Source organism: Pholis gunnellus, assembly GCF_910591455.1.
Source record: "Pholis gunnellus genome assembly, chromosome: 13".
NCBI classification, from domain to species: Eukaryota; Metazoa; Chordata; class Actinopteri; order Perciformes; family Pholidae; genus Pholis; species Pholis gunnellus.
This window is the reverse complement of record NC_136540.1, coordinates 15,894,073-15,919,862: the sequence shown is the minus strand read 5'-3', so window position 1 is coordinate 15,919,862 and position 25,790 is coordinate 15,894,073. Positions and strand designations below refer to the sequence as shown.

General features: G+C 41.4%; 2 protein-coding genes across 2 annotated transcripts in view; one reads left to right on the top strand and one right to left on the bottom strand.

Moving 5' to 3' along the window:
- nlgn2b (neuroligin 2b) overlaps nt 1–16,958 on the top strand; it is a gene marked incomplete at both ends in the record, with an annotated part of 31,173 nt that extends 14,215 nt beyond the window's left edge. Inside the window, 5 exons of the mRNA XM_079171239.1 lie at nt 10,194–10,379; nt 13,564–13,829; nt 13,986–14,139; nt 15,132–15,498; nt 16,013–16,958. Of these exons, the coding sequence (XP_079027365.1) occupies nt 10,194–10,379; nt 13,564–13,829; nt 13,986–14,139; nt 15,132–15,498; nt 16,013–16,958 (1,919 nt within the window). The remainder of the gene's footprint in view (nt 1–10,193; nt 10,380–13,563; nt 13,830–13,985; nt 14,140–15,131; nt 15,499–16,012) is intronic.
- A 5,649-nt stretch (nt 16,959–22,607) lies between these two features.
- Nucleotides 22,608–24,376, bottom strand: LOC306705229 (endonuclease domain-containing 1 protein-like; the record flags this gene model as incomplete). Its single annotated transcript, XM_079171934.1, has 3 exons — nt 22,608–23,709; nt 23,910–24,250; nt 24,349–24,376. 3 exons carry the CDS (start codon nt 24,374–24,376, stop codon nt 23,101–23,103), a joined length of 978 nt encoding a protein of 325 aa, XP_079028060.1. The 3' UTR covers nt 22,608–23,100.
- Between the last annotated feature and the right edge of the window lie 1,414 nt (nt 24,377–25,790).

Sequence of the window (25,790 nt, the reverse complement as noted above, 5' to 3'; positions counted from 1 at the left end):
AAGAAGTGATTAGTGTTAGGTTACTCTTTAAGACGCTTTTGGGAAATGAGGCCCTGGCTTCTTCAACACTTGGCCCGGCTGAACCCAACTGATGCCTCTAAAATTAAGGACCTGAACCCGACCCAGGCTCAAACTTGATTTATTTCATCCACTGTTTTAGGTGAACTGTCCTGACAAATTATCAGGGTTCGGGTCAAGTAGCAGAAGCTGCATACACACCTGATGTTACAGACTACTGGTGTGGGACTTGGAAACGTCTTTATGTACAAAAACAGTCTGTGTGTGCAGCTCCTTGATCTGTTCACTAAGGGTTATTTCTGTGCAGCAGGGATTTCACAATAAAGCACAACCAGGTGTGTTTACTGGGTTCACTTACCCTGAAAATTATTGTATTTTTTAAATAATTAATTGTTATATTAATATGCTCTTCTGCAGAAAAAAACATCCAGGATCAGACTCACTGTACAGTATACTTCAGAGACACCACTAACCACTTAATGCCTTTGGTGTAAACTGAAAACTGGAATAAATATGTGTTTGTTGCTTTCAGTGTATTTTTGGATTAAGGGGTATTCTATTTGTCCATTCTGTTGGAGCTTTGCGGTGCTTGCATGGCCTGTGAGCTGTGAGCTGTGTGTGTGTGTGTGTGTGTGTGTGCACCCAGCCCTTGCGGTGCTGGATATCAGTGGAGTCAAGTATTTACATTTGCCGTCATCTTCTGGAGGTGTTTGCACACAGACTATCTGACGCTGGCATTTCGGTTGCCAGGTTGGGTAATCAGATATTGTTTATTGCATCACGCCTGTTTCAACATACCAGAATAATGATAAACAGAGAAACGGGAGTAGTTTAGGATGCCGTCCAAGAGCTGCAGAGAGTATTAACAGAGGGTAACATGATCCAGAGCGTTATTGAGAGGGCCAATGGAGAGGGGACAAGGACAAACTGAGAGTTAGTGAAAAGAGGACCTGGACCTGCAGCTTAATTCTGCTCGATTTCTGCTTGTTATGAGGGGGGGGGGGGGGGGGGGGGGTTTCACAGCCGCTAGACAAATCGTGACCGTTAACAAATTGGGCGTGAGATTCAGTTTACATTTTGAAAGCAGGGTTGTTGAATGTGGTATTTAATTTACACTCTGAATGAAACGCTCTTCTGGGGTATCTTTTGTTTACCTCCTTTACAGACACCGCGACTCGGTCGATTTACATTGACTTTGTTTCTGTGATTCATGTTGGAGATGTTTGAAGTTCATGCTCATGCATTGCACATTATGTCTATTGCACTGAACCTCCGCTCACTATCATTAAAATGCACACGAAATACATACATATAAATGTGTAGAGCGCTCCTGCTGAGCGATAATGAGGGATGACGCAGTGTCCTCGATTCCTTTAACATTGTTGAACATTTTGGTATGTGGGCGAATGTGTGCTCTCCCTCTCTCACTCTCAGATATGCTTTAAATAGGTTACTGTACTAAGGCGATTATCGTAGCATGTGTGTTTGTATGTTTGTGTAGCATAAGCATGCATGTTTGCCCATGTGACCACAGATCGTCTTGTACATGTAACAGTGTGTAAGTGTGTGTGTGTGTGTGTGTGCTACTTGGTTGCGTGCCGTGCGTAAAATATATGTATGAATAATGCACCATCCATCTGAATTTTTAATAGCGCTCCTCTCTGACGCCGAATTTGAGTCAAAGGGAGAAACACAAGCATGCCATATTTTAATAGTTTTACGTCCTAATCTTTAGTATTATCCTGTACTTACACACACAGGAGCTTACATATGCCATCCTCATTTCATACAATGCCTGTGCCTTTAAGAGAGTGATAGGGAGTCAGGAATAAGGGAAGAAGTGAAAGCAGGGAATAGAGACAGATGAGCGAGGGAGAACCATAGAGAGACAGTGAGGGGAAAGGAAACAGAAGGGGGAGATGGGAACAGTCTAAAAATAAACTGTCAGAAATGCTTTTTTAAATCTGCAGTGATGCAAAGTATTCATTCAAATAAACGCTCTTGCAGTGTGACCACAGCACCCTTCCATATGGTTTAACGCCATATACTTTCACCCCAGTACGACACATACACATGTAACTTTCCAGCAAATGTACTTTTCTTATTAATTAATGATGCGCCCTGTCGTTGTGGAGTGAAATGGGAGAATGAGGAGAAAATGTCTGCTGCACACAGCCTGGTTCAGAGGTTTGGGGACAGTTGAGATTCCAGATTGCACCTCGGCTCACCTTCTCCTACCTTCCTCCTGCTCCAGGCCCAGAGAGCCTTCTGATTAGTGTTGCACAGCCATCTGTTCAGACTAATTAACTAATTAACTAATTAATGAACTCTGGGGAAAGGCCCACCATCGTGGGCTCTGAGAGTGAGGGCATTTTTCACCTCAGGAAGAGAGATGAAACGCTTCTTCTGGAAACGTTTCTCTACCCAATTTCAGCTTTTTACTTGTAAGTTAGAGCAACCCATTTAGTAGTAAATACCACCACATTTAATAACCACAGCTTTTACAGAGTAAAGGGAGTATTTAAGTTCAGAACAAACTAATTGTGCCGTCAATGTTCTGAAGATTAGTCATGTTTTGTCCATGCTAACACTCCAATTGATCAATACTGGTGGTCAATTTGATTTGTGGTCTATTGATTGGATTATTTGCCCACTTGGAAGTGTTGTGTTTAAAACAAGCTGTAAACACTGACATATTATCACCGTAAAACATTTATATGGTGAATTTATTCAATTTTTTGCATCCTGCAGACACTGCGCGATAGTCTTTGATGGGCATTTATTCACAAGGCAACATTAGCATTCTGGACACTGTGCGTCTTTTAAAGTAGCTATTGTATGGCTAACTTGTAAGCATATTTTTTATTAAGTCATATTTGTGTCCTTCTGACAAATGTAAGTTAAATATTTAATCTCTATTTAGCACTGATTTGGTCTCCTTCAACTCCTGAAGGGAATATCTGGCTCCTTTTGCTTCTAAATGCTCCACTATGTTCAGCAGCTGTTTGGTTGTTTCAACAAAAGAAGGTTGATGAGACCAGTGAGACCAGAACTGTAAAGGTGCTGGTTATTAACCAAAACAATGAGCTAAAGGATACTGAATAGATCCATAGAGCTAAGCAGAACTGCAGATTTCCGTGATAATACTGGTGATAACTCTGTGGGATCCTCTTTCACATTACATCCATTGTTGTTATAAAGATATTGATTAGAGCCGCTTTAAGGTGAAAGCGATCTAGTTTATATTTCTATAAAATGGTTTTGAGTTTGATTGGTTTAGTGTTGAGTTAAGTTTTATTCTGCCTCGGAATATTACCTCTCATCTGTTATCTTTAACAGTTTTGCCTTACTTTTGTGGTAATCCTTCAAAATGTAACCAGAGTTGATATTCTCTATATTTAATTAACAGGGGCAAGATACGATATTGGGAGCATTTCTATTGCCCCTCAACGGCTCTCAACATGGCACCGCCTGAGCCGACGGCTCGTAGCTAATGCTAACAGCGCTAACAGTACAATCTACGGCAAACATGCTAACAGAGCTAAGTGTTTACCTGAGGGGGAACCGGAGGTTGGGTGCTACGCTTCCGCGACGATGCTGTCGGGCAGCACAGGTCAGTTGTAACTGTATGAGAGCAGTGCAGAACAGTAGCTGGGAGCTAACCAGCTGGGCACGTGCACATGCACGAACGTGCACTAACAGCAAGTGCAACCGGCCGGCAACACACACACACACACACCTCATTCTCTGCTCTATATCTTTACATAGCAAACCGTTGTCTTTATTTTAAATCTTTACATATTTGATACTGTTGTAATATTCTTAATATAACAGAATGCAGAGAAAAATGTATTCTCTTTTGCTCGTTATACTCTGTCGAGTCGGTTTTTGCCCATTAAGTAGATGAATCAATCGAAAATGATGAATTAAAAACTAATGTCCTCATGTTTGTGACACACTAGTGAACACCATTTAATCCGTTACTCAATAATTTATGTATATTTTATAAGCCCATGCACATGAAAAACATTTTTAGCACAAGCCAAGTCAAACAGTATCCACAAATACTACTTAGCCCGGTGAGCCTTGGGAATTAGTTCAAATTGCGTTGCCCGTTGTTCTCAAAAAACATCCCTTTTAAATATGACATAAACAGTATTTTTAGCCAGCACAGATTTTGCTGTGAATTAATTTCAGCCTGCTGCCTTCCCACAACTCTGCTGTCCCTAAATACAAATGGAACACACCTCCCACTCCCATCAGAGAGCCACAATCTTCCCACTCTGCGAGCAATGGTTAACTCTTCTTTCCCCACATTTTGTCTACAGTACACGACTGTGATGACAGCACAGAAAAACAATCATGTTTCCTTTTTCGCTTTCTGATTGTGACTAGGTTCACGTGCAAACCAAGATTTTAAATCTATTCCCTTGGCATAATTGGCCACAATATGCTTCATGCTTTGTATATCTGGTCCCTATTGCAAGTGTGATTGTGTAGACCGTGATGCGAGAGTGTAATGAATGTGATGGTAAAATTGTGTGTGTTGGAGGCTTCAGGTTGTTGCCAAGAGCAGTTGCTTCCAGGATACAGGCAAAGTTCACATTGAGCACTAATGACTTATATGTACGTTGACTGAAACTGACACCAATCTGCCTTCCAGGCTGGCAGCCAGCTGCACAGCTGGACCAATAAAATACAAGGAAAATAATGAATGTAGCTACTGTACTGTACCATACTCGATGCTCGACACGTTACACATCACATAGTGTGACACAAAGAGTGAAAAATCAAACTCAAAAGGTAGCACCTCAAATCAAATCAACTTTACTTAGGAACTATAGAAAACTGACTCTTTACAAAGAGGAATTGCAAATTATTCGACGTACCTTTAATGATGCCAATTTGCCTCAATTTTAAACAAATATAGGCTATAGAAATTATGTAACGTTGTAACCAGATAATCGACTAAAATACTATGCTGCCATTTATCCAAGCTGCTCACTGGAAAATCCTTAACAATCCTATACATCTTGTATAGCTGGTATGATATCCACATTAAAATAAACGCAATTGCATAAGACTTTGCAATGTTATGGAACACATGATCACGAGTATGTATATACATCTATATCTATCTATAGATATAGATATATCTATAGATATTTACTGTGTATATATATCTATAGATAAGGGTTTTAACTGATTTTCATCAGTAAGTTGTTTCTGAAACTGAACTTTCTTTGAAAAGCTTTGAAAAGTCTTTGTGTGAGTGTGATGTTTGACGCATTGCTTTTCAAATTTGCATGACAGCCTGGTTTTAGTGCACAGCTTGGTACCATTTGAATGGACCTTTGAGAATAAAATTGAGTGAGATAAGTAAGGTAATAAATACAATGACATTGGAAGCCTATGGGCGGTGTGGTGAAATTACATTAGTTCAGCAGGAGAAAGCCTCATTACAATATAACTTCATTTCTGGGTGTACTTGACGTATAGAGTGATACGTGATTGAAATGGACCTGCCAGCGGGTCTCCTGATTGAGCTTCCGGCGCCAACAAGGAGATTTATCGGAAGTGTGTGAAAATGTTGGTCATCCAGGTATGATCTTTGAATCAAAGAATGGAAATGATCATACAACACCAGGGGATGCCAGCAGTGCTTTAGACTTTGAGTCTCAAGCAAGACAGAATCATTTTATTAAAAATCACCCTGTTTTTAGCAGATGTATTAACTGATTATTAGTCAAACTACATGTTGTTTACATAAACTCTTGTGACATTACACTGCTCATTTTGTGTCAATGCCCGTTACAGGATTTACTAACAGACGCAGTCCTTATTTTGACAGAATATGATGTAAAGTTATCCGTGTTTACTGCATACGGTGCAGATATATTCATCCACGCTTACATTCATACATAGTAGATAATCCCCAAGGTTGCTGCGCAATACTGAATAATCAAATCCACTTCATTTCAATCATCAATACAGATTCTTTAGTCTGCAGTGTGCAGGAGACGGTCACCATCTGCTAAGGTTTTTATTTCCTATTTTGTATTAGTGCCTCTGCTTTTGCTTTGATTCATTTTGTGACTCACACATACAGAGCTTTGTTGTCTCTCTTCAATCACCTTTTCTGTGTGTATAAAAAGGCAATATCTTCCCTCTGATTTTTTTTACATCTCTAATCAGCCTCTGTGTGACGTCACAGCAAAATTATATAATATGCCCTTCAATATAGTCCTTTCACCTCTCTCTCATTTGGGATCTGACAGTAGCTTTGAGTTTTTTTATTCGGTTTAATACCTGTCAGATTTCTTTTTTTCATCCCTTTTTCCTACCCAATCCGGACCCCCCCTCCCTCTCCTCTTGTTCTCTCTTATTTTTTCACAGAAATATGTTCAGTGACCCACTGCAGTCATTCTGTTCAGTACTGAAAATTCCTCTGCAGATGCATGTTCCCGTCTCAGTAGTCAAACAGCCAGAAGAATGACGGCTCTTCAGTTCTGGACTTTGGAATTCTGACTTTCTTTCTCAGTGTTCGACAGCAGAGGATGCACTGAATAAAGCATTTCAATATAGGACACTAAATATACTGTGCAACATCCTCTTGAAGTGGAGCTGCTGACCCTTTTTTTGCGTGACACATCTCCCTTGTCTCAAAATTGGAAAAGAAAATCTTTCCGATACATGTCTGATTCTTTACACTAATACATCTTCCTGTTGCAGATGCAATACAATACTAATAAGAGATAATGGCTTTTACCATGACTCCTCATCAGCGTACATTAGAGGAACACTTAGTGCTCCTACCATTTCTTTTTTATTCAGTGTTAGTGTGCATTATGCTTTCATGATTTCATAAGATACACTTTTTTTGAAAGATTTTTTCAAACTACGACAGGAAGGATATATGAGCCGAAGCAGCAGTTATTATCAGACGGGTCTTGAGGGACTTTTTGTAGGACACTCTGCCTGATACAGTATACTGTAAATATTTCTGTTTTAAATTTCCCTCCTTCTGTTGCTCACCACTCCTCTGCTTTCTTTCATCCACTCATTTCATGTATCCAGCCGGTGTCTTTACTTAGAGGTTGATGACTCTCCTCACAGTTCCTTGGCCGTTACCTAAAGCAAGTGTTGAATATGCATGAGTTCAGCCTCATAAACTGCTGCTCTCAGCGCTAAAGTCAGTAGGAAGCCCAGCTCAGCAGATGGGGGGGAGGGGGGGGGGGGATCAGAAAGAAAACTTACTGAAAGAGAAGAAGAGGGAACGTGTTTGACTTATCTTCAGTGGCGGACGATAAACCAAGTTGCCCTTTCTTCAAGTAGACAGGAGGCGCTAGCTCAAGCTAGCATGCTAGTTCATACGCTCAGCTGCATGTGCTTTGTTTTTGTGTTCATGTGCGCATGCATGCAGCTGTTTGTGTACTTGAATATTTGCTTGACTGTGTGTGTGTGTGTGTGTGTGTGTGTGTGTGTGTGTGTGTGTGTGTGTGTGTGTGTGTGTGTGTGTGTGTGTGTGTGTGTGTGTGTGTGTGTGTGTGTGTGTGTGTGTGTGTAAGTGCTTCTGTGAGTGTCTGTCCATATCATTTTGCCTAAAGCTCTCTGGACAGTTGCCAGGCAACTGTGGCAGGCCGCTCAGCACTGGGCTGGGCCGACATGGAGCAGACACTTCCACATGTCTATGGTTTTGATATGTGGCACAGGTCAGCGCTGATATGTTACCAGGTCAGAGTCACATCAGGCTGAGAGCCAGAGCCAATTGCTGGGTTGATCTAAGGATAATATAATTACACAATAGCACGCTAACTATAACTATATCTCTATTTGGTAATCCCATTATCTGTCCTATTAACTTTGGTTTCTCATGCTCATTATCTTATGATCATTAGGACAGAAGAAGGATTATTGTTTTCTCATGAGTGGGTCACTATTTGTGGTTGCACATTGGGCAGCTATTAGACTTAGAAAAGCACTGAAATTTGTTTCGCTGTGATCCTGAGATAATGTCAAAGAATATAAGCAAACATGACTACGCATCAGTGTCTATACTTTTGCGTTATATATACAACACCCAGGTCACTGCATCTCTGGACCAACATGAAAATATTTGGTTTTGAGTAATTTAACCCCTAAATGTAACAATGGAGACATCCAAATGAAGGCACAGGCACGTGAACATTTTGAGAAAGGTTTACCATGATCTAGGGAAGAGTATATTTTTGCTTTTCATGCAAACATGCTCAAGCATAGCCTCTCTGTAAAGGTCCAGTAAATAGTCTGTAGGATGCTGGCACAATAGCAATGCGTAAATAGCAAAACAATAGCAATAGCAAAACAGTAATATTACTTGCAGATTTCTTTTTAGGCTAAATAAGTTTGACAAAATGTTCTTATAGCTAAAACTGGTGACCAGGGATGAACCTATCCGAAATAGTCTTAATGAGACACCAGGCCCCAAAAATATGTGCAACATGTGAACAGTAAATAACAAACACTCTGTAATATGAAGCAGAAATAACCCAGGTAAACCCCCAGTAGTGTGAGTACAGTGAATAGTGTGGAATGAAATGTTTGGGTCACACTAATTGTTGAAGAAAGGTCAGTTTGGTAAGTTTTCATTACCATTATCATCATCATCATCATCATCACTGGCATTATTATCAGTAACAATAAAACTGTTGCTCTTCAACACACTTGGGCTGAATGTCCTCTTAATACCATCTGTCTCTGTGTGCTCCCTAAACTGTACTCTATGGCGATGACACTTGCAACTGCCCTTTAGAACATACTGCTGCTTAGTTCAGTCACTTATGTGTTTTTCAATTCAAACACAAGGAAACTTGCTGAATTGGAACTGCTCAACAGTATTCACCAAAACACTACAATGTGGGCTTATGCCATAGAGAGATGCATTATAACTAACACAGTGTATGAGGACACACTGACCATGACACCTGGACCTTGTTTATAGTAGTATATATTGTGTACTGTACATATCCCTACACAACTAAACATTTATTATTTAACCAATATGCTCATTTAGGTGACGTGTAGCATGGTTGTACTGTATAGATCCTTACATGAACAATATTGTTGTGCTTCCGGGTTTTGAATAACTATTCAACTGACATCACACACAGACATGTGTCGCTGTACAAAGCGATTAATCGGTAAACAGGTCAGTGAATAACTGGGATTGCCATTTGAACACCATTCAAATCCATTAGGGCAATGGCGGACTCCGGCACTGACATTGCAGACTACTATATCGAGAAATAACCAATGAGTGCAAACACATTTAATGGCTATAGCAGAAGAGATTCCAGTCATAAATATACTAGAAATTTCTGGTATCAGTTACAGGCACTGCTGGGAAATTCTGCTCATGCTTTAGAAGAGGCACAGACAAATATAAACAAATATATAAACTAAATATATATACTGTATATTTAAATATATTTGGATATATATATATATATATGACAGCAATGTTTTGAGATACTGAGATGAGTAGGTAGATGTTCTTTCTTTCCTTTTTCATCCTTTCCTCCGCCCCAACATCCTCTAATCTGAAGAGTACACAGTTTACTGAAATCATTCTAGATGTTTTCCGGGTATTGAAGTCATCCAAACCGTCAAAAATTGTAAAAGTTCCGCTTCTTCTGGGGCGAATTAGCCTGAAACACATTTATTTTGCTGTAATTCAATATCATACTGTAAGAACAAAGAATTGTGTGTGTTCCTGTGTGTGTGTGAGACATTTTGTTCAGTTTATTTTATCTTGTTGTGGGTGTGCACCTACTGTGTAAATATGTGTCCTGGAAGTAGGTGAAACATGGCTTCTGTTGCTCTCCTCCTCTCTCTGCTGACAAGTTCTCTTAACTGTGCTGTATTTCAAGCGTGGGTATTAAAAAATGAGTAATTTGGCAAGCTTTCTGTGTGAAATCTCCTCAGACTTTCAGTTGAGTTGGAGGCTGAGAAGTTCCTGACAATGACAGGATGCCATCTTCTGTTTATGTGAAATAATTTATTTTAAAGAATTGAGTAAATGCACAGGATTATGTTATCCTTTTCTCCTGATCATCTGCCCTGCTCCTCTTCCTGCACATGATCGGTGTTTTTATTTCTCTTTTTCCTCTCTGTGTTTGTTCTAATTTACCCTGCAGGGTTTCTGAGCACAGGGGACCAGTCTGCTAAGGGGAACTATGGCTTGTTGGACCAGATCCAGGCCCTGCGCTGGCTCAATGAAAACATTGGCCACTTTGGAGGAGACCCAGAGAGAATCACCATCTTTGGCTCGGGAGCTGGTGCCGCTTGTGTGAACCTTCTCATCCTCTCCCACCACTCCGAGGGTAAGGTTCTTTCACTGTCACATCAACAGTCATATACCCTGCTCAAAGGGGATTCACATTTCAGGACAGTGTGGGTAGTGTATTTCTTCACAGAGCATGATAGTAACAGCCTAAACCAGATGAAATTTTTTTTTTCATATATATATTATTATACATTATATATTATTCCCCCAAGTGAGGGGGGCAATATTCAGAAATGACTCATCCACTATTTGTAGCAAATACATATAGATAGATATATAGATCCACACACACACATTTACTATATATATAGATTGTAATTTGAAACAAAATCATGATTGTCATTCTAGACAGAGTCGACAGATGGATGAAACAGTAGGTTGTTTGCCATAAAACCATTACTCACCTTGAGACACAAACCCTGTAATAATCCCAAATAACATCACTGATCTGCACTGACAACGTTTTCCTTCTCCAATAAAACTAATCCTGTCTGGACAGGGCATTAGGAATAGATACAGTATATTTACTCTATATTACTTGCTTTGATATATCTTACATGGACTTCCAATGAAGAACGTCATAAACAAATACATATACATACATACAGTATATACAACTGTTGGTTGAACTTATTTATACTTGACTGTTACTCTGCTGATTCTATGCGGACACATTATGAATGTGGTCTTTGTATTAATAGATGTGCAGTTGAAAGTGCCCTTTTGTTCAGTAATCTTGCAATTTGGGCTTATAAAAGCTAAATTACAGAGTCTCCAGTTCACATGTCCAATGTTTCACTAATGTGGGCAGACGCCGCTGGTGCAAAATTTGATTTAAGAGGCTTGTTGAAAACACTTCCTCTGATTGTTTTATATATATATATTTATATATCAATACAAAAGCAAGGGATTTACTAAGTCTGTTAAACTATGGCATCCCTGTGTAGTATTTTTTTCACAGAACCTCCATGGTGAAGGTAAAAAAAAAATGAAAAAAAGCTAAATCAGTAGAATAAAATGTATATAGGCCTCAGTCACTCAGCTATTTAGGCCATGTTGCTGTGCAGATTTGCAGATGAACTTAAACTAAACGATGAATAGAGAGTATGCTATTTGGTTAAATGCATTTCTTTCAATCTGTTCTGAAGTCAATTTTGCTCACGTTATAGCTTTTCAATAAAAAAAACACACATACTACACTGATTCTGTTTTTCATTTAGATCGCTCAGTCCCTTGCAGTGTTCTTACTATCTCTTCTGGCTAACAACTTTGTTTTATCTTGGGATCTCTCCTCAACCTATTCCGTTTCACATTTCTTACTGCAGATAAGTGACTCAGGTGTGGGACAGCAGGCTTGCAGCTTTTGGTGGACAGGGGAATGAATGGTTGAAGTAGTTCTAACCATGCAGTGAGATTTGTTTTAGTTTGTTTTGTTTGGTCACTACTCTAACAGTCATTATTTCTGACCACTGTGCATTTGGAAAACGTGAGGACTGGAAAACGTGTTGCGGTACAACGGGCAGTGAGGGGCCCTTACCTGTTGCATCATGTGGATATTTAATTTTCCATACGGTGGCTTCGATGTTTATTCCTCATTTAAAAGCATAGCATTAAAATACAGTCCCTGTACAGTAAGTGTTGCCTCGTTATTTTATGTGATGAAATGTTATTTAAAATGTAGAGTAAAAACAAATACAAATAAGTCTCGCGGCAACCTTGGCCCGTCCTCAAGGCATCACCTCAGGAACCACTGAAGTATGCTACGTATTAAGGACTGTACTGCACTTCCTTTGTTTTTGAATGGCAGATCTCTAAAATACCCACCAGATGTTTGATCACTAATCCTCTGATGTGTAAAGCTCAGAAAGTGAATGCCACTTTATATTTTACCAAGAATTCAGATTATGTTATTACTGAACTGTCAACCTTCAAAAATTGACCTTGGACAGACAAAATCAAAAATAAATAAAAAAGGATTTATCTGTACACATGGAGGATATTCTCAGAATGATGAGTGTGTGCCTGGGAACACACTCACACACACACACATCTTTTTGTCAGAAAACATTCGCGAGGACATGGAAAAGCATTTCAATGATTGGGTAGTATCGGCCAAGTTGTTAAATGTTGTCAGGTGGCCAGCTAATGTTGGCTGTAGTGTATGCTGTCCATAGACAAAGATTGATACTCGCACAAGCACTAGTGTTGAGATTGTATTGTTGGTGCTGGCGGAAGGTGTTGTATTTAAAACATATCTGATATCATTAACATTTATGACACTTTCATTTGCCCATTTGTTGTGTTACTACAAAATCCCCTTAAGGATCGGATAGGTCTGGCTCGTTTGTGTGCTTAATGTTGGATCATTTTGGCCAAAGTCATGGTATGTTTTGGCTTATGTGAACAGTTGGTGTCATGGCAAATAGTGAACATTGGATATCCATTTTATCATTATGGGTTGTTTGTGGCAAAAAAACCCTCTTCTACTCCATTTTGAAGTCTGGCTGCAACGCCGCAAAGTGCAGAAAAGTAAAGTTGGTGGGTGAACAGCTTTTAAAGGTACTGTGTGTGTGTGTGTGTGTGTGTGTGTGTGTGTGTGTGTGTGTGTGTGTGTGTGTGTGTGTGTGTGTGTGTGTGTGTGTGTGTGTGTGTGTGTGCAGAGGAGAGATGAGATGAGATGAGGGGTAGAGCTTGAGCTGCAGCTGAGAGGCTTCTTAATTGATTTCACAGGGAGAGGAGCGGGGGTGGGGCACATGCAGAATATGGGGGGGCTTAATTATTAATGACAGAATCTGCAGATAAAACTGAGGGACAGCAAGCCACTTTACATAACAGTGCAGCGGTGCAACAGTGCGAGCAGTTTTCTTTCTCTCGCTGTCTCTCGTTCGCGCTTTATCCAAGACAGCCACTAAGCCTACTGCTGTGTGTTGAGTTGCCACCGTCTTTCTTGCTGCTGTCTCTCGCTGTATGTGATGGAAGCACTTCATTTTCCCACCCTGAATGTTCGTAAAGATTTTTTTCCAGCTATGAAAAGCAGCGGTATTTCTACTTCATCTTGCTGCCTCCAACATATGCATTATTGAGCACGCACACTGGAAGGCCTTGAAGGCCCCAGCAGTTGCGAGCGAAAGTGTGTCAGAGAGAAAGAACTGAGAGAGAATAAGCGATTGTATGTTTTCAGTTGAAGCTATATCTGCTGTGTATGGACCTGCTCTGTGCAGGCCTGTTCCAGAGGGCCATCGCTCAGAGTGGCTCAGCCATCTCCAGCTGGGCAGTCAACTACCGACCGACGATGTACACCAAGATCCTGGCCAAGAAGGTTGGCTGCACTCTAGGAGACATGGCCGATTTGGTGGAATGCCTGAGGAGGAAGAGTTTCCGGGAGCTAGTGGACCAAGACATCCAGCCTGCACGCTACCACATTGCCTTCGGGCCCGTGGTTGACGGGGACGTGGTGCCCGATGACCCTGAGATCCTCATGCAGCAGGTCAGAGCTGATGTCTCTGGACGTCATCCAGTGAATGAAATGCCTTGTTCCTCTTGATCATTTCCTTGCATTTGGTGTGTGAATTGTGCCCTGGGCATTCCTGCTGCGTTCTTTGCTGTCATGTCATGCTGTGTGTGCGCTTTGTTGTGACACCAGGGCGAGTTCCTGAACTACGACATATTGCTCGGAGTCAACCAGGGAGAGGGCCTGAAGTTTGTGGATGACAGTGAAGGAGAAGACGGAATATCAGCAGCCTCGTTTGACTACACCATCTCCAACTTTGTGGACAATCTGTATGGATACCCTGATGGTCAGGCACTACTCTATTTCACCTTAAAAATATGAATTAATTTAAAGCTCAGATCTTTAAATTACCATACGTTCTTGGTCTCTGTGGCAAAGAGATGTACTTTAAATGATTTCAAATAAATGTTAAAGACTTTTTCTAAAAATTCTATTTAAAAAGTACATATTAGCGAAGTATTATTGGCGAAAGTAAAGTGAGTATTCACAGCAGAAAACTGTCCTGTGAGGGTTATGCAATTATAGTGTTGGATTACCGACGCTTTTATGTGATAGTAATAAGCAAAGCGCTTGAGTTACTTTACAGTTATATTCCACCACTGCCGGGGGTCACATGACCTACGGTGGTAGCCAAGCCAGCAATACAACTAGAGGGCTAATCGGCTAGCATATTTACTGCTAACTGTGTCTCTGGCATGATTGCAATGTTATCTGATATGCCTGATAAAATGGCTATTGTATTCTGCTTTTTTTTTTTTGCTGCCATAGTATTGAGGTGTTTCCTCCTCATTATCTGATGCCTTCCCATCCAAACATTCAGAACAGAGCTGGTGGACGTATTGCGCTGAGCTATAATACCACACAATAAAGACTCTGATGGGAAATTTGGTAAATAGTGTAACACAGAAAAGCTTTGATCAACTATAAGTCTGCATTTATATCAAAGTTCTGACTGTTTTCATCCAAAATAAAGGGAGGTCAATGAATAAAGAAACGCAGCAGGTTGCTTTGCTGTAGAGTTGATTCCTTTTTACGGGACAGTTGTGTATTTATATTCACAGTAAATTGTGTTTATGATACTTCATCTGCGATGGCCCGGGTCTGACTTGATAGGCACAGTCCAAACAGCAGCACTGAGACAGGAAGTCGGGTGAAAATCGAGCAACTTACCACTGTATTTTAACCAAGTTACAGATTTCAGCCTAGAATTCATTCACCTAATGCTGCAGATAACCACGCGCTGCGTATATACTCACATTCCTTCTCATTTCTTTCAAGGTAAAGACATCCTGAGGGAAACAATAAAGTTCATGTACACAGACTGGGCCGACAGGGACAACAGTGACATGCGTAGGAAGACCCTCCTTGCTCTGTTCACGGACCATCAGTGGGTGGCGCCGGCTGTTGCCACTGCCAAACTGCATGCTGAGTTCCAGTCGCCCGTCTATTTCTATACCTTCCACCACCACTGTCAGACCGAGGCAAGGCCAGAGTGGGCAGACGCAGCCCATGGAGATGAGATCCCCTATGTGTTTGGAATTCCCATGGTGGGAGCCACTGACCTGTTTCCATGTAACTTCTCAAAGAACGATGTAATGCTGAGTGCCGTCGTCATGACATACTGGACCAACTTTGCCAAGACAGGGTTAGTATATAATGCCAAGCTTAGTCATTACTTTCTGTTACCAAGTGCCTTTGTCTTATTAAATATCAGGTAATACACAGTGTGCACAGTATACTGCACTTACAAGCCAATATGTAACACAATGGTGATTTCACTTTCTGAAGTATACTGAGTTCATTGTCCCTCCAGCCTGCTAGTCGAGTCCCACTAGTGAGTGACTCAAGAATTAGGGTTTATTTTTGATTTGGAAGTTATCTCTTGGATAAGAGAATGGGTTCAGCTTCTGAACGTGTTCTGGGTCTAAACATCTGGGTTGCGACGCCGCACGCGTTCTTACCGAGGCGTTCTTTCTGCTAGAATACAAACCACATTTCCACACAGGCACTCACCTCAACCAGCACTTCAGCTCTTTCTGTGTTTTGGTATGTTGAATTGCTGTATTAGCAACACAGGTAACGCTAAGTTACAAAACTTGGCAGTGGTTAATAATTCTGAACATATAAAAATGTTTGATTCTGCTATTTCTCTCCTCCAGGGATCCTAACCTACCAGTTCCTCAGGACACCACGTTCATCCACACCAAGCCCAACCGCTTTGAAGAGGTCATCTGGACCAAGTTCAGCTCCAAAGACAAGCAGTACTTGCATATCGGCCTGAAGCCTCGTGTGAGAGACAACTACCGGGCCAACAAGGTGGCCTTCTGGCTGGAGCTGGTGCCACATCTTCACAGCCTCCACAAGGAAATCATTAGCTCCATCACAACTCGACTGCCGCCCGGAGGCCCCACCCGCTGGAAGGTCCCCGGCCACCCTGGCACCTACACCACGCGACACCCTGTAATCTCCACCTATCCGCCTGATCCTGAGCCCTATGGTTCAGAGAGGCCCCGCCCTTCTCCTTTCCCCGGTGAGACAAGGGACTACTCCACCGAGCTGAGTGTAACAGTAGCTGTGGGCGCCTCGCTTCTTTTCCTGAACGTGCTGGCCTTTGCCGCGCTTTACTACAAACGGGATAAGCGCCACGAACTCATGCAGAGGCGCCACCGCCGGCTGTCCCCGCAACGTGTCACGACGATGGGCATGGGCATGGGCATGGGCGTCGGCATGGGAGTCGTCGGGGCCCCACCGCACAACGACCTGGCGCTGAGTCAGGAGGAGGAGCTGATGTCGCTGCAGATGAAGCAGCAAAGAGTGGAGCTGGAGCACGGCACGCCCCTCCCTTCCCGCGGCATCCTGGGCGACCTGGAACCCCTGCGGCCTCCCGTGTGCCCACCTGACTACACGCTGGCCCTGCGACGGGCGCCTGAGGATGTGCCCCTGATGACAGCCAACACCATCACCATGATCCCCAGCACCATCAGCAGCATGCAGCCCCTCCACCCCTTCAACACTTATCCCCCTGTCCCGGCCCCCTCCACTACACCTGTCCCCAGCCACAGCAACAATGCCCTGCCACACCAACACTCCACCACCCGTGTATAGGACCAGGCACAACCTCTGCTACCCCACTCTGGGCTTACAGAGACGCACCACACAAACTGCTCCAAACAAACTCCACTCTCACCACCCTCTGTTCTTCTTTCCTATATCTTTGTCTTTTCTCATTAAGCCCTCAAATAAAGCTGCAGTTTGTAAGATTTTAAGCAGTGAAATACCTCTAAAATGTAATCATAAATCAAGGGGGAGTTGATTAAAAAAGCTCCTTCGCCAAAAGCCTGTCGTCGTAGGTGCATACTGCTTTGCCCCCCCGTTAACGCTCTTTCAATATCTCGTGCTTAGGTGAGCCACCAAACGCAGCTTTTCAGCTTGTAGCTGTCTCTAAAAGAGGTATCGAGCTGATCACAATCTGTCAGACATCTTATGTGTAGCTCAGTTGTTTTTGCGCATGTGTTGTTGTGTCAGGGTAAAACTATGTTTGACATAGAATACATATATTCACTTCCATTCATTTAGTAAAAAAATGATACAGAAGCAAGCAGCTTTGAGCGAGGCAACATATGCCCCGACAAGCTGTCTGTCATAAAGCGGTGATTTCTTGAAACTTACAAATTGCAGCTTTAAAGGCCCAATCTGGAAGTGGAATTTGGCACCCTGTGTTGAACACCATGTCCCAACAGCTGTCTCTGTGTTCTGATTCTGGAGACTTTAGTGAAGTGTGAAATGTATTGACAGCACTGGGAGGTACAAGGATGAGTTATTTGACATTTAAGCATGAATTTGTTTTTATCGATTTTCAAACTTTAGTTCTTCTGTTTACAAATTTATGCACCTGTTTTCAGTTATGATGCGACCTAAATGCCGTTATTAAAAATCTGTGAACTCACAAATGCTGCTTTCAAACGTTTCCAGATTGGGGCTTCAACTGTTGGGCGGTACAGGAAATAACTGAATCCTACTCAGTCTGTGGGATGCGACCTGGAATCCAGGCTGCCCATTAGAACTCGCTGCATCTCCGCCACACAGGCTCTAATCATGTCCATTACTTTATTTGTTTCTCACTCATTACCTCTCTGTCTGTATCCCCATCTCAGCCCATTTAACTGCTCCGCTCTTTTTTCGCTGCCTCACACGTTTTCTCTCTCTGCATCTGCCCTCGTAGCTCTTTTTATTAAACCATTGACATAATCCATTTTCATCTCCACTTCTCTCCTCTTTCTCGCAATCACTTCTAGACTCTTTTTTCCTTTTGGAGTCTTTTATACAAAAACACAAATGTAAATGTTGTATTATTAATAAATTGTAAGGATATGAATGAAAAAAAAGATATTCTGATATCTCGTTTTTACCAGCATTCTTGGTGCCAAGTACTGTGATAAAGTTCCTCTTTTACTGGCGTCCAGTGGACCGCCTGGAGAGGTCCATACTGACTATATCTTACAAAAGGAATTACCATCATAAAAAGTGCCAACCCCTTCATCTTTCTTTTGGATCCACACACTTCTTTGTTTTTTTTTAATTACACTCAATGTTGCACTGTGGCTGGTCTCTTCTTTAAAGGGAAATCAGATTCAATATATCCTTGTTTAAAAAAAAAAAAGAATATAAAGTTTTATTAACTACTTTGCTGTCTAGGATATTTGCATGATGTTTTTTTGGTTTTTTTTATAAAGAGTGTGGACAGAGAAGTTTGTTTGTCATTTTGATGATTTGCCTTGTTCTTCATTGATTTTTATTTGATTTTGAAAAACATTTTCATTTTCTATTTTAATATCAGCTGCACTTTGTGGTACTTCAAAAAAGTATTAAAGTATTAAGAGATGAATATTGTGTAAAACTATGATTATAACAAAGAGAGTAAATATTTCCTCTTTATTTTTTTCATTTCCTAACACTGAGGCTGTGTCGCAAAACTACCAGAAAGACTGATGAAAGCCCTTTTCTTTCCTCCCTCTTTTGCTCTGTTTCTCTTTATCTTTTGCAACTGTCAAGTTTTTGCAGTCACTGTCTCTCAATCTCACCTGAAGATAGCACTCTTTTAATTTTACGGAGAAAAAAAAAAGAAAGAAACGACTCCTTTACATGAATAGTCTAAATAAGGTTTTTGTCTGTGACTGACATTGACCACACGCTTCAAAGACTGCTTGACACTTATCTTTTCGTCTGCTCTTTCGTTGTTTCACGATTCTCCCTTCTGCAAGGCGGGAGAAAGGATGAGATATATTTATGACGGTCAAAGGGTGAGAAAGCCTTGTACGCGCGTTTCCACATCTTTCGCACAACTGAACACAAAGGACGGGTCGCACTCTGGACAATTCTGAAGAAAAAAAAAAAACAAACCCAGTGACATTAGGACATCACTGGACAAATGGCGACAGTGATTCAATGGCGATGAGGAAATAGCTCGTCAGCTGCGGTATGATCTGTCAATGCACAGAGGATGCATTCTAAAAACCTGATTACAAAAAAAAAAAAATCTTTAATGACAGACGTTACTCATACACCATATATCACAAGAGCAAGGCAAGTGGGATCAGTTCCCCCCCCCCCCCCCCCCCCTCCTTGTTGTGTTCTGTATCCTGTCTGCTTAGGATAACAACACTCTGGAGCCAGACTGCCATCCCTCACACTGGACTGGAGCGAGCTGCGAGGACAAAAGAACAAAAACCAACACGTGAAACAAACTGTACATTTTATAAGTGTAAGAGAACAAACTGGAATTTGTAAATATTATGTTTGTCGTTTGGTTTGAGTGATTGGCCGGATCTTTTCTTTGTGACAACAGGTGCAAGTTTAGGGGACTCACATGATTTTAGCACTCATGCGTATGTTTGTTTGATTCTCCTTTATTTCCTAGATCTCAAGGGCAAATTACAATAGGTTATCGGCACGTGAATACATCTGTGAATATGAGTGAAACATTTTCAAAAAAAATCACAAAGCATGGTTGAGGTCAACATAGACACGAAAAGGGAATGCTTTACGGCTCAGGTTAGCCTCGATGTTGTGGTGATTAAAAAATGCTCTTACTGCATTATGTGGCTGTCTAAAGCGTAACATACTCACCTGGCACTATCCCATCAATCACGAAGGCAGCTTTTGAGTGAAATGAGTCCTTTCATTGGTTAAAAAGTCAAAGAACAGCTGCAGAGAAATAGACAGGGAAATAGGGATGTTTAGAGAAATGAAGCAGGAAAAAAGGAGATGTTTCAAATGTGCTCAAAACAGACCACAAATCAAGGAATTTTACTTGTGATACTGTTGGATTTAATTGCTAGTGTCTCACATTGTCTTGAGCATTGTCAATAGACTATAACATGTAATTGGGAGGTTGTGAAATGCTTTGTACTCTTTTGGTCTTATTTCAGACTCCAATCATGATGGTTGTTTTGCTACAGTTTGCAATTTTGTCTGTACATTCTGTTTACGGGATTATTGACCCGGCTGTTTGATGTGAGTCTGAGTTGCCCACGCTTGCAAAAACAGCATTACGAAGACATTTGTTGTTTATTCTGTTGTTGTTTTTTTTAACAAGCGGTTGGACAGCCAACAGATAATGGAAGCACACTCACCAAGTTTACATGTTTACACTACAGTTTTGATGTTGGCTCAAGGTAAGGAAAACCATATAAAAATGATAAAAATGCATTTCAAGGATTTAAATATCTTCTTATTACAACATTTCATGCTGGAATGGTAAAGAAAAGGCTTGCACCTGTTTGTCTGTTTCATTTAGTCTGATTCAGTAACCTGCTTGAAGCTCAAGATACTGCGAGGGAGCATAAAGTTAATATTTCTATTTCAAATAGAGGCTATTACACACTGTATGTTGTGTATCTGAACTGGAAAACATTAAAAGACATTCTTAAACAAATGCTTTGCCATCATTTTTTTTGTCACATTGTCAGAGGTGCAATATTAAAGCTGCAATACATTTTATAGCCACGTGGGGGCAGAAGAAACCTACTACTACACAATCCGGAGCGCTAGTTGGTGTTGTTTCAGCTAACCCTGTTAGCTTGTTTTACACTGTAAGGAGATATGGGCAACTTTAAAGTGGAAACAGGCAACTCCAGAGAAAAATAACCCTTGGTCTTTAGTTGTGCTAGCTGCTGTATTGAATTGTTTCACCAGCTAGCTAGCTGCTAGCCTAGTTGCTAACTTGTGTATTTGCTATTTCAGTTGAAAATGGAGAGCCTGAATCATACAGTAAATTTGAAGGTGGTTTAAGGTTGCTTGGTTGCTTGGGTTTGTCACTGTGAGCGACTCACATTTAGTAATTTGATTGATTGATTTTCATTTTTGTTTTGATTTTTAAAAAGAACAAAGCCCATTGCCGCTGCTCAGAGAGAGAACCATGGGTTGTATTGCTGTGGTAGTGTGAGTAAGGCCAGCATTAGCTTGCATTCACTTTGTAGCTACTGTATCCTCATGAGCTCCTACCTGTAATTTCATTTTCTAAATCCAGACAAACTGAGTTCTGACTTTCATTCCATCAGGTCTTAAAGTTATCCAGAGGATTTTAATTTCAAAGCCTAAAATAACCGCAACAGTTTCATAATCTGTGTTTATTCAGCTGTTGAACACAAAAGTCTCTATTATGGCAAATATACTGAAGCAGACTGATGCACTGGAGCTGTTGGATGGAGCATGGGTGCTAATGCGCGGCTTTCCAGTCATTCGAGCTCTGATGTGGAAATAGTTGAATGCCTTTTAGGGCCACAGATGAATTTACTTCTGTGTTATCCCCCGTGAATAAACACTTTTAGACTACACATGCACCACTTTTTACGTCTCCAAGGTCACAGTTTCTACTCCAATCAATTGATCTTCCTGTCCATCTGATGACATCCTTGGCATTATACAGATAGATCATTTCAATATGCAAACCCTGCCTGTGGTGCGAACAATTTTGACGGATTCGTGTACAAGAATTACAGGAGAAAGGGGAAAAAGACCAATTTTGACCTTGCATAAGTTTACAATGCAACCATTTTATTTTACTTTTCCATAGTTTTTCATATCTTGTATATTGCATACTTTCTCCTGGTTTAAATGACCTGCCTTGAGTTATTGCTGCAATAAGAAGCGAATCATTAGACCCTGCATTGTCTAATAATGTATGGTTGATGTGCCCTGACATAATCAAAATCATCTCCGTCATAACTTCAGCAGATTCATTATAGATTGCGGAATTGTTTAGATGACTGATATTTATGGTAATGTCATAGCGTTTTTATTTTGTGCCATGTCGCCTTTGCAGATTATACAGTAATACTATGTTGGTGTCCCTGCAAGCAGTGATCACAGGAGACACTTTCTCTCCGTCACTAGATGGCAGTGTGCGGCTATAATGTGCAGAAAAAGGCCTGCTGCATCAGAAGATGACTGCTTCTAACCCACATGAACCAGCCTCTCTCTAGCAGCTCAGAAAGCATCTTCCTCTTTGGAATTGCAAGCTGAAACATCACTCTCAACATTTTTAAAGAAGATATCATAAGCATCACATTGAATCAAAAACATGTTTTTATGAAAGGTCTTTATGATATGATATCCATAGAGGCAACATTGCACATGTTTTATTGGATACCCAAATATTATTCTCTTTGATTTAAATGATCAAATGGGAAGTTTGTAAGGGTTCTCAAATCATGTTGCTCGTCTAAAACCTAAAGAACTCTGCAACAACTGATGCAACCATATGTATTTTTTATTATATCCAAAAGACTTTTATCACAAGTAGATTAAATAAATGATTAAAGACACTCAAACCAGATAGCCATAAAAGTAAAATCCAATTTTCATAACTGAGCCAACATTCAAACTCACATTTGCGCAAGGGTATGATGAAAGGAAGCTTTCCATTGACCTTTTTTATAGTAAATGATAAATAACAATCGCAATACAGACCTGTAAATTAAGATAGTTTATTAAATGAGCCAATTTACATCACCTCCCACACGTCAGTATTAGATAATAATCCCTCTCCCAACAAAACAGCTTTTTTTTTAAAAAGGAGAGATAATGAAAGAAAACCCCCAAAAAGTTTTATGAGCAAAACCAACTCTGTTTTTCCCAAAAATAATGACTGAGCTGCAAGATAAATGATAAATTAACGTAACCGAAAGTTATGACAATAGCCTATCGGATTTTTTTTCAATGCTCTTTTGCACAAAAATCCATATGTTCAGATAGTGTGTTGGAGGTACAGGGGGAGGGGTGAGGGAGAGATGCAGTTGTCGTAGAATAACTGAAGGTTCTGGTCAACATCTAAATGATTCTTCAGGAACATCTCGAGTTCCTGGACCGGCATCTCGTGCACGCTGTTGCCCTCTTTGGAGTTTTTGGCCATGACTCCGTAGGACGGGAAGTGGATGCGCTCGACGTGCGGTGCGTTGCGGTCGTACTCCGTGCAGCAGTACGCGGACCACACGTCTTCGGGGATGGCCACGCGGTCCTGGTTGTTTCTGCGGATCATGTTGCCTCTGGTGGTCACGCCGGTCACGATGTAGGCCGTGCCGCGGCAGAAGTTGTTGAGGCGTATGCGGATCCGCTCCTCGTACACGCGCCAGGGCCCGATGTTGAACTCGCGTATCTCCGGCACCACGTTGGTCAGCGTGTAGGTGGCGGCGCGGTCGTGTGGGGTGGACTGGTGCTGGTCCGGGTTCAGGTGAGCTCTCTCATACTGGACCACGTCAGAGTAGTCATTCAGTACTGCCTGGCTGTCCTCAAACTTCATGTGCAGGTAGCCAGCGGGGAAGGACTGCATGTTCCCATTGCCATCGACTTCTGCCAGCTGGGGAGACACAGAGACACACTTCTTTGATATACAATACAAAGCCAGTATTTGCCTCTAGAGTAGACCTTTTGAGTATTTAAAAATATATATCATACTCCAGTGTGAGCTACCTGGTTAAACAATGGTTAAAATGAATGAGCTTTTTTGGCATTTTTAAAAGCAAACCCGAACCATCACTCAAAGACAAAGCATCTGACCTGTGGCTCAAACATCCAAGGGTAGTCCACACGTCTGTCTCCCTCTGTTTTCTTGAAGGTATAAGCCGAGTAAACCGGAATCCGCTTCTGGGGGTCGTAGAGGGTCACAAAGCGAGGCTTGTCCATGTAGCGTTGACAGATCTTCTTGAGCTTGGTGTCGGTGAACCCCCGCGGCGGTGTCCCCATGTACAGGGAGTCCTTGCACCTCTCTATGTGATTAAAATCTTGAACAACCGTCGCCGACATCAGAGGCCAAAGACAGGCCAGCAGAGGAACAAACGCTGAAGGTGTTAACATATTTGTGGTGAAAAACATCTCCTCAGTCTCACCTACTGGGGCTTCTGGAAAGCAATGACAGAAAATGTTTGCAGTTATGATCATGGCAAATCAGATATGCAAAGCAGTTCGAGAAAGTGTGACCAAAAGACAGGCCTCCTACCACACATGGGCGTGGATGTGCAGGTCATTTCTCAGACCTACGATTCTAAAATACTACTGAATAAAAAAAGCTGTATGCTCTCTTAAATATTATTCTAAATGCTCTGTTTGAAGTAAAGCTACTGTACCAGACTTAAGGATCTATTGAGGTTAAGTCCATCATCTCCTTGGGCATTTAAACTAATTGACAGGTTTGTCCCTGTGAGTTCTTAATGAGGTTGTGTTTTGATCTTTGAGATAGCCATTACATTTTATTCAGGTGCAATCAAATGCTGAGGCAACAAGATACTGGATCATTGACTGGGGTGCAATGACAGCGCTGTTAAATGTCACAGTTTTACCATGTCATTATTTCACATATTTGCCGTAGTACCTCGAGAAATTCACAACCAGCACACCTGTTCTGAACAACTTGTGAAGGCCTGATTCGACACAAAACATAATTTCCAAACTATACCAGCCAAAATAACTTCCCATTGCAAAAAAAGAAATGTTGGCCTTGCAAGTGCAATTCACTCTCAAAGAGTTTGGTGATGACGGGACAGTAAAATGGGTCATTCATGGACGTGCTATCAACGACAAAATGGTAAAATGCAAAAGTGTCTAATCTGTCTCAGTGGCGAACAAAAGGCCTACAGTGACCAGTGTGTTTTAGAGCTACTATGCTACTCAGCGTAAATGATGGGAGATAAAGCCTGAAAGTTTAACTGCGACACGGCGACAAAGAAGCGTACAAGTTCAAAAGCCAGAAACGAAAATAAGAAAATAACCCAGAACTCCATAGAAATGGAAGAAACTCGATCTGCCATGAAGTAGAGCGAGCATTTCATAGCAAATGGTTCAGTGTTCTGCCAAAACGGGCGCTTGACTTATTCTGGCAGCTCATTGTGTACAGAGCAAGTAATCCATCTGAAACTCTCTTCTTGTGTCCAAAGTTGCAGCTTGCACACATTATGCAAATTCTTTATTTTTGTGCTATTTATCGGACACATTTACGACCACCATGTGATGACTGTGGGTGCACAGTTTTCTCTCTCCAGTACTGCAAGGGACACGTGCATGCTTTTCCTATCCTTCAATAACAACACGCCATGTCATGTGACTTAGTGGTTGCATTGATCATCCGACACCAGGAGGGTCACCGATTGATCCGCTCATCAACCGCGTGTCCTGTCAGTGTCCCATATCACTCTACGGGCTTTGAGGAGGCTCATCATCTCAATCAGTGACTCCCAACCAGGGCTTTTCTTGCCCTATAGAGGAAAGAGTGCGGAGTATAGCCAACACTGAAGTAGCTCAAATCATAACAAGCAAAAAGATTCAAATAAAATGTGCTGGATATCAATGGCTGGAGTGTCTGGTGCTGCTGCGCTGAAGCTGCTGGCCTCTTCTCGAGCCGGTTTTATGCAAATGGTTAAGTGTTTTGTCAGATTAGCTGGTGCA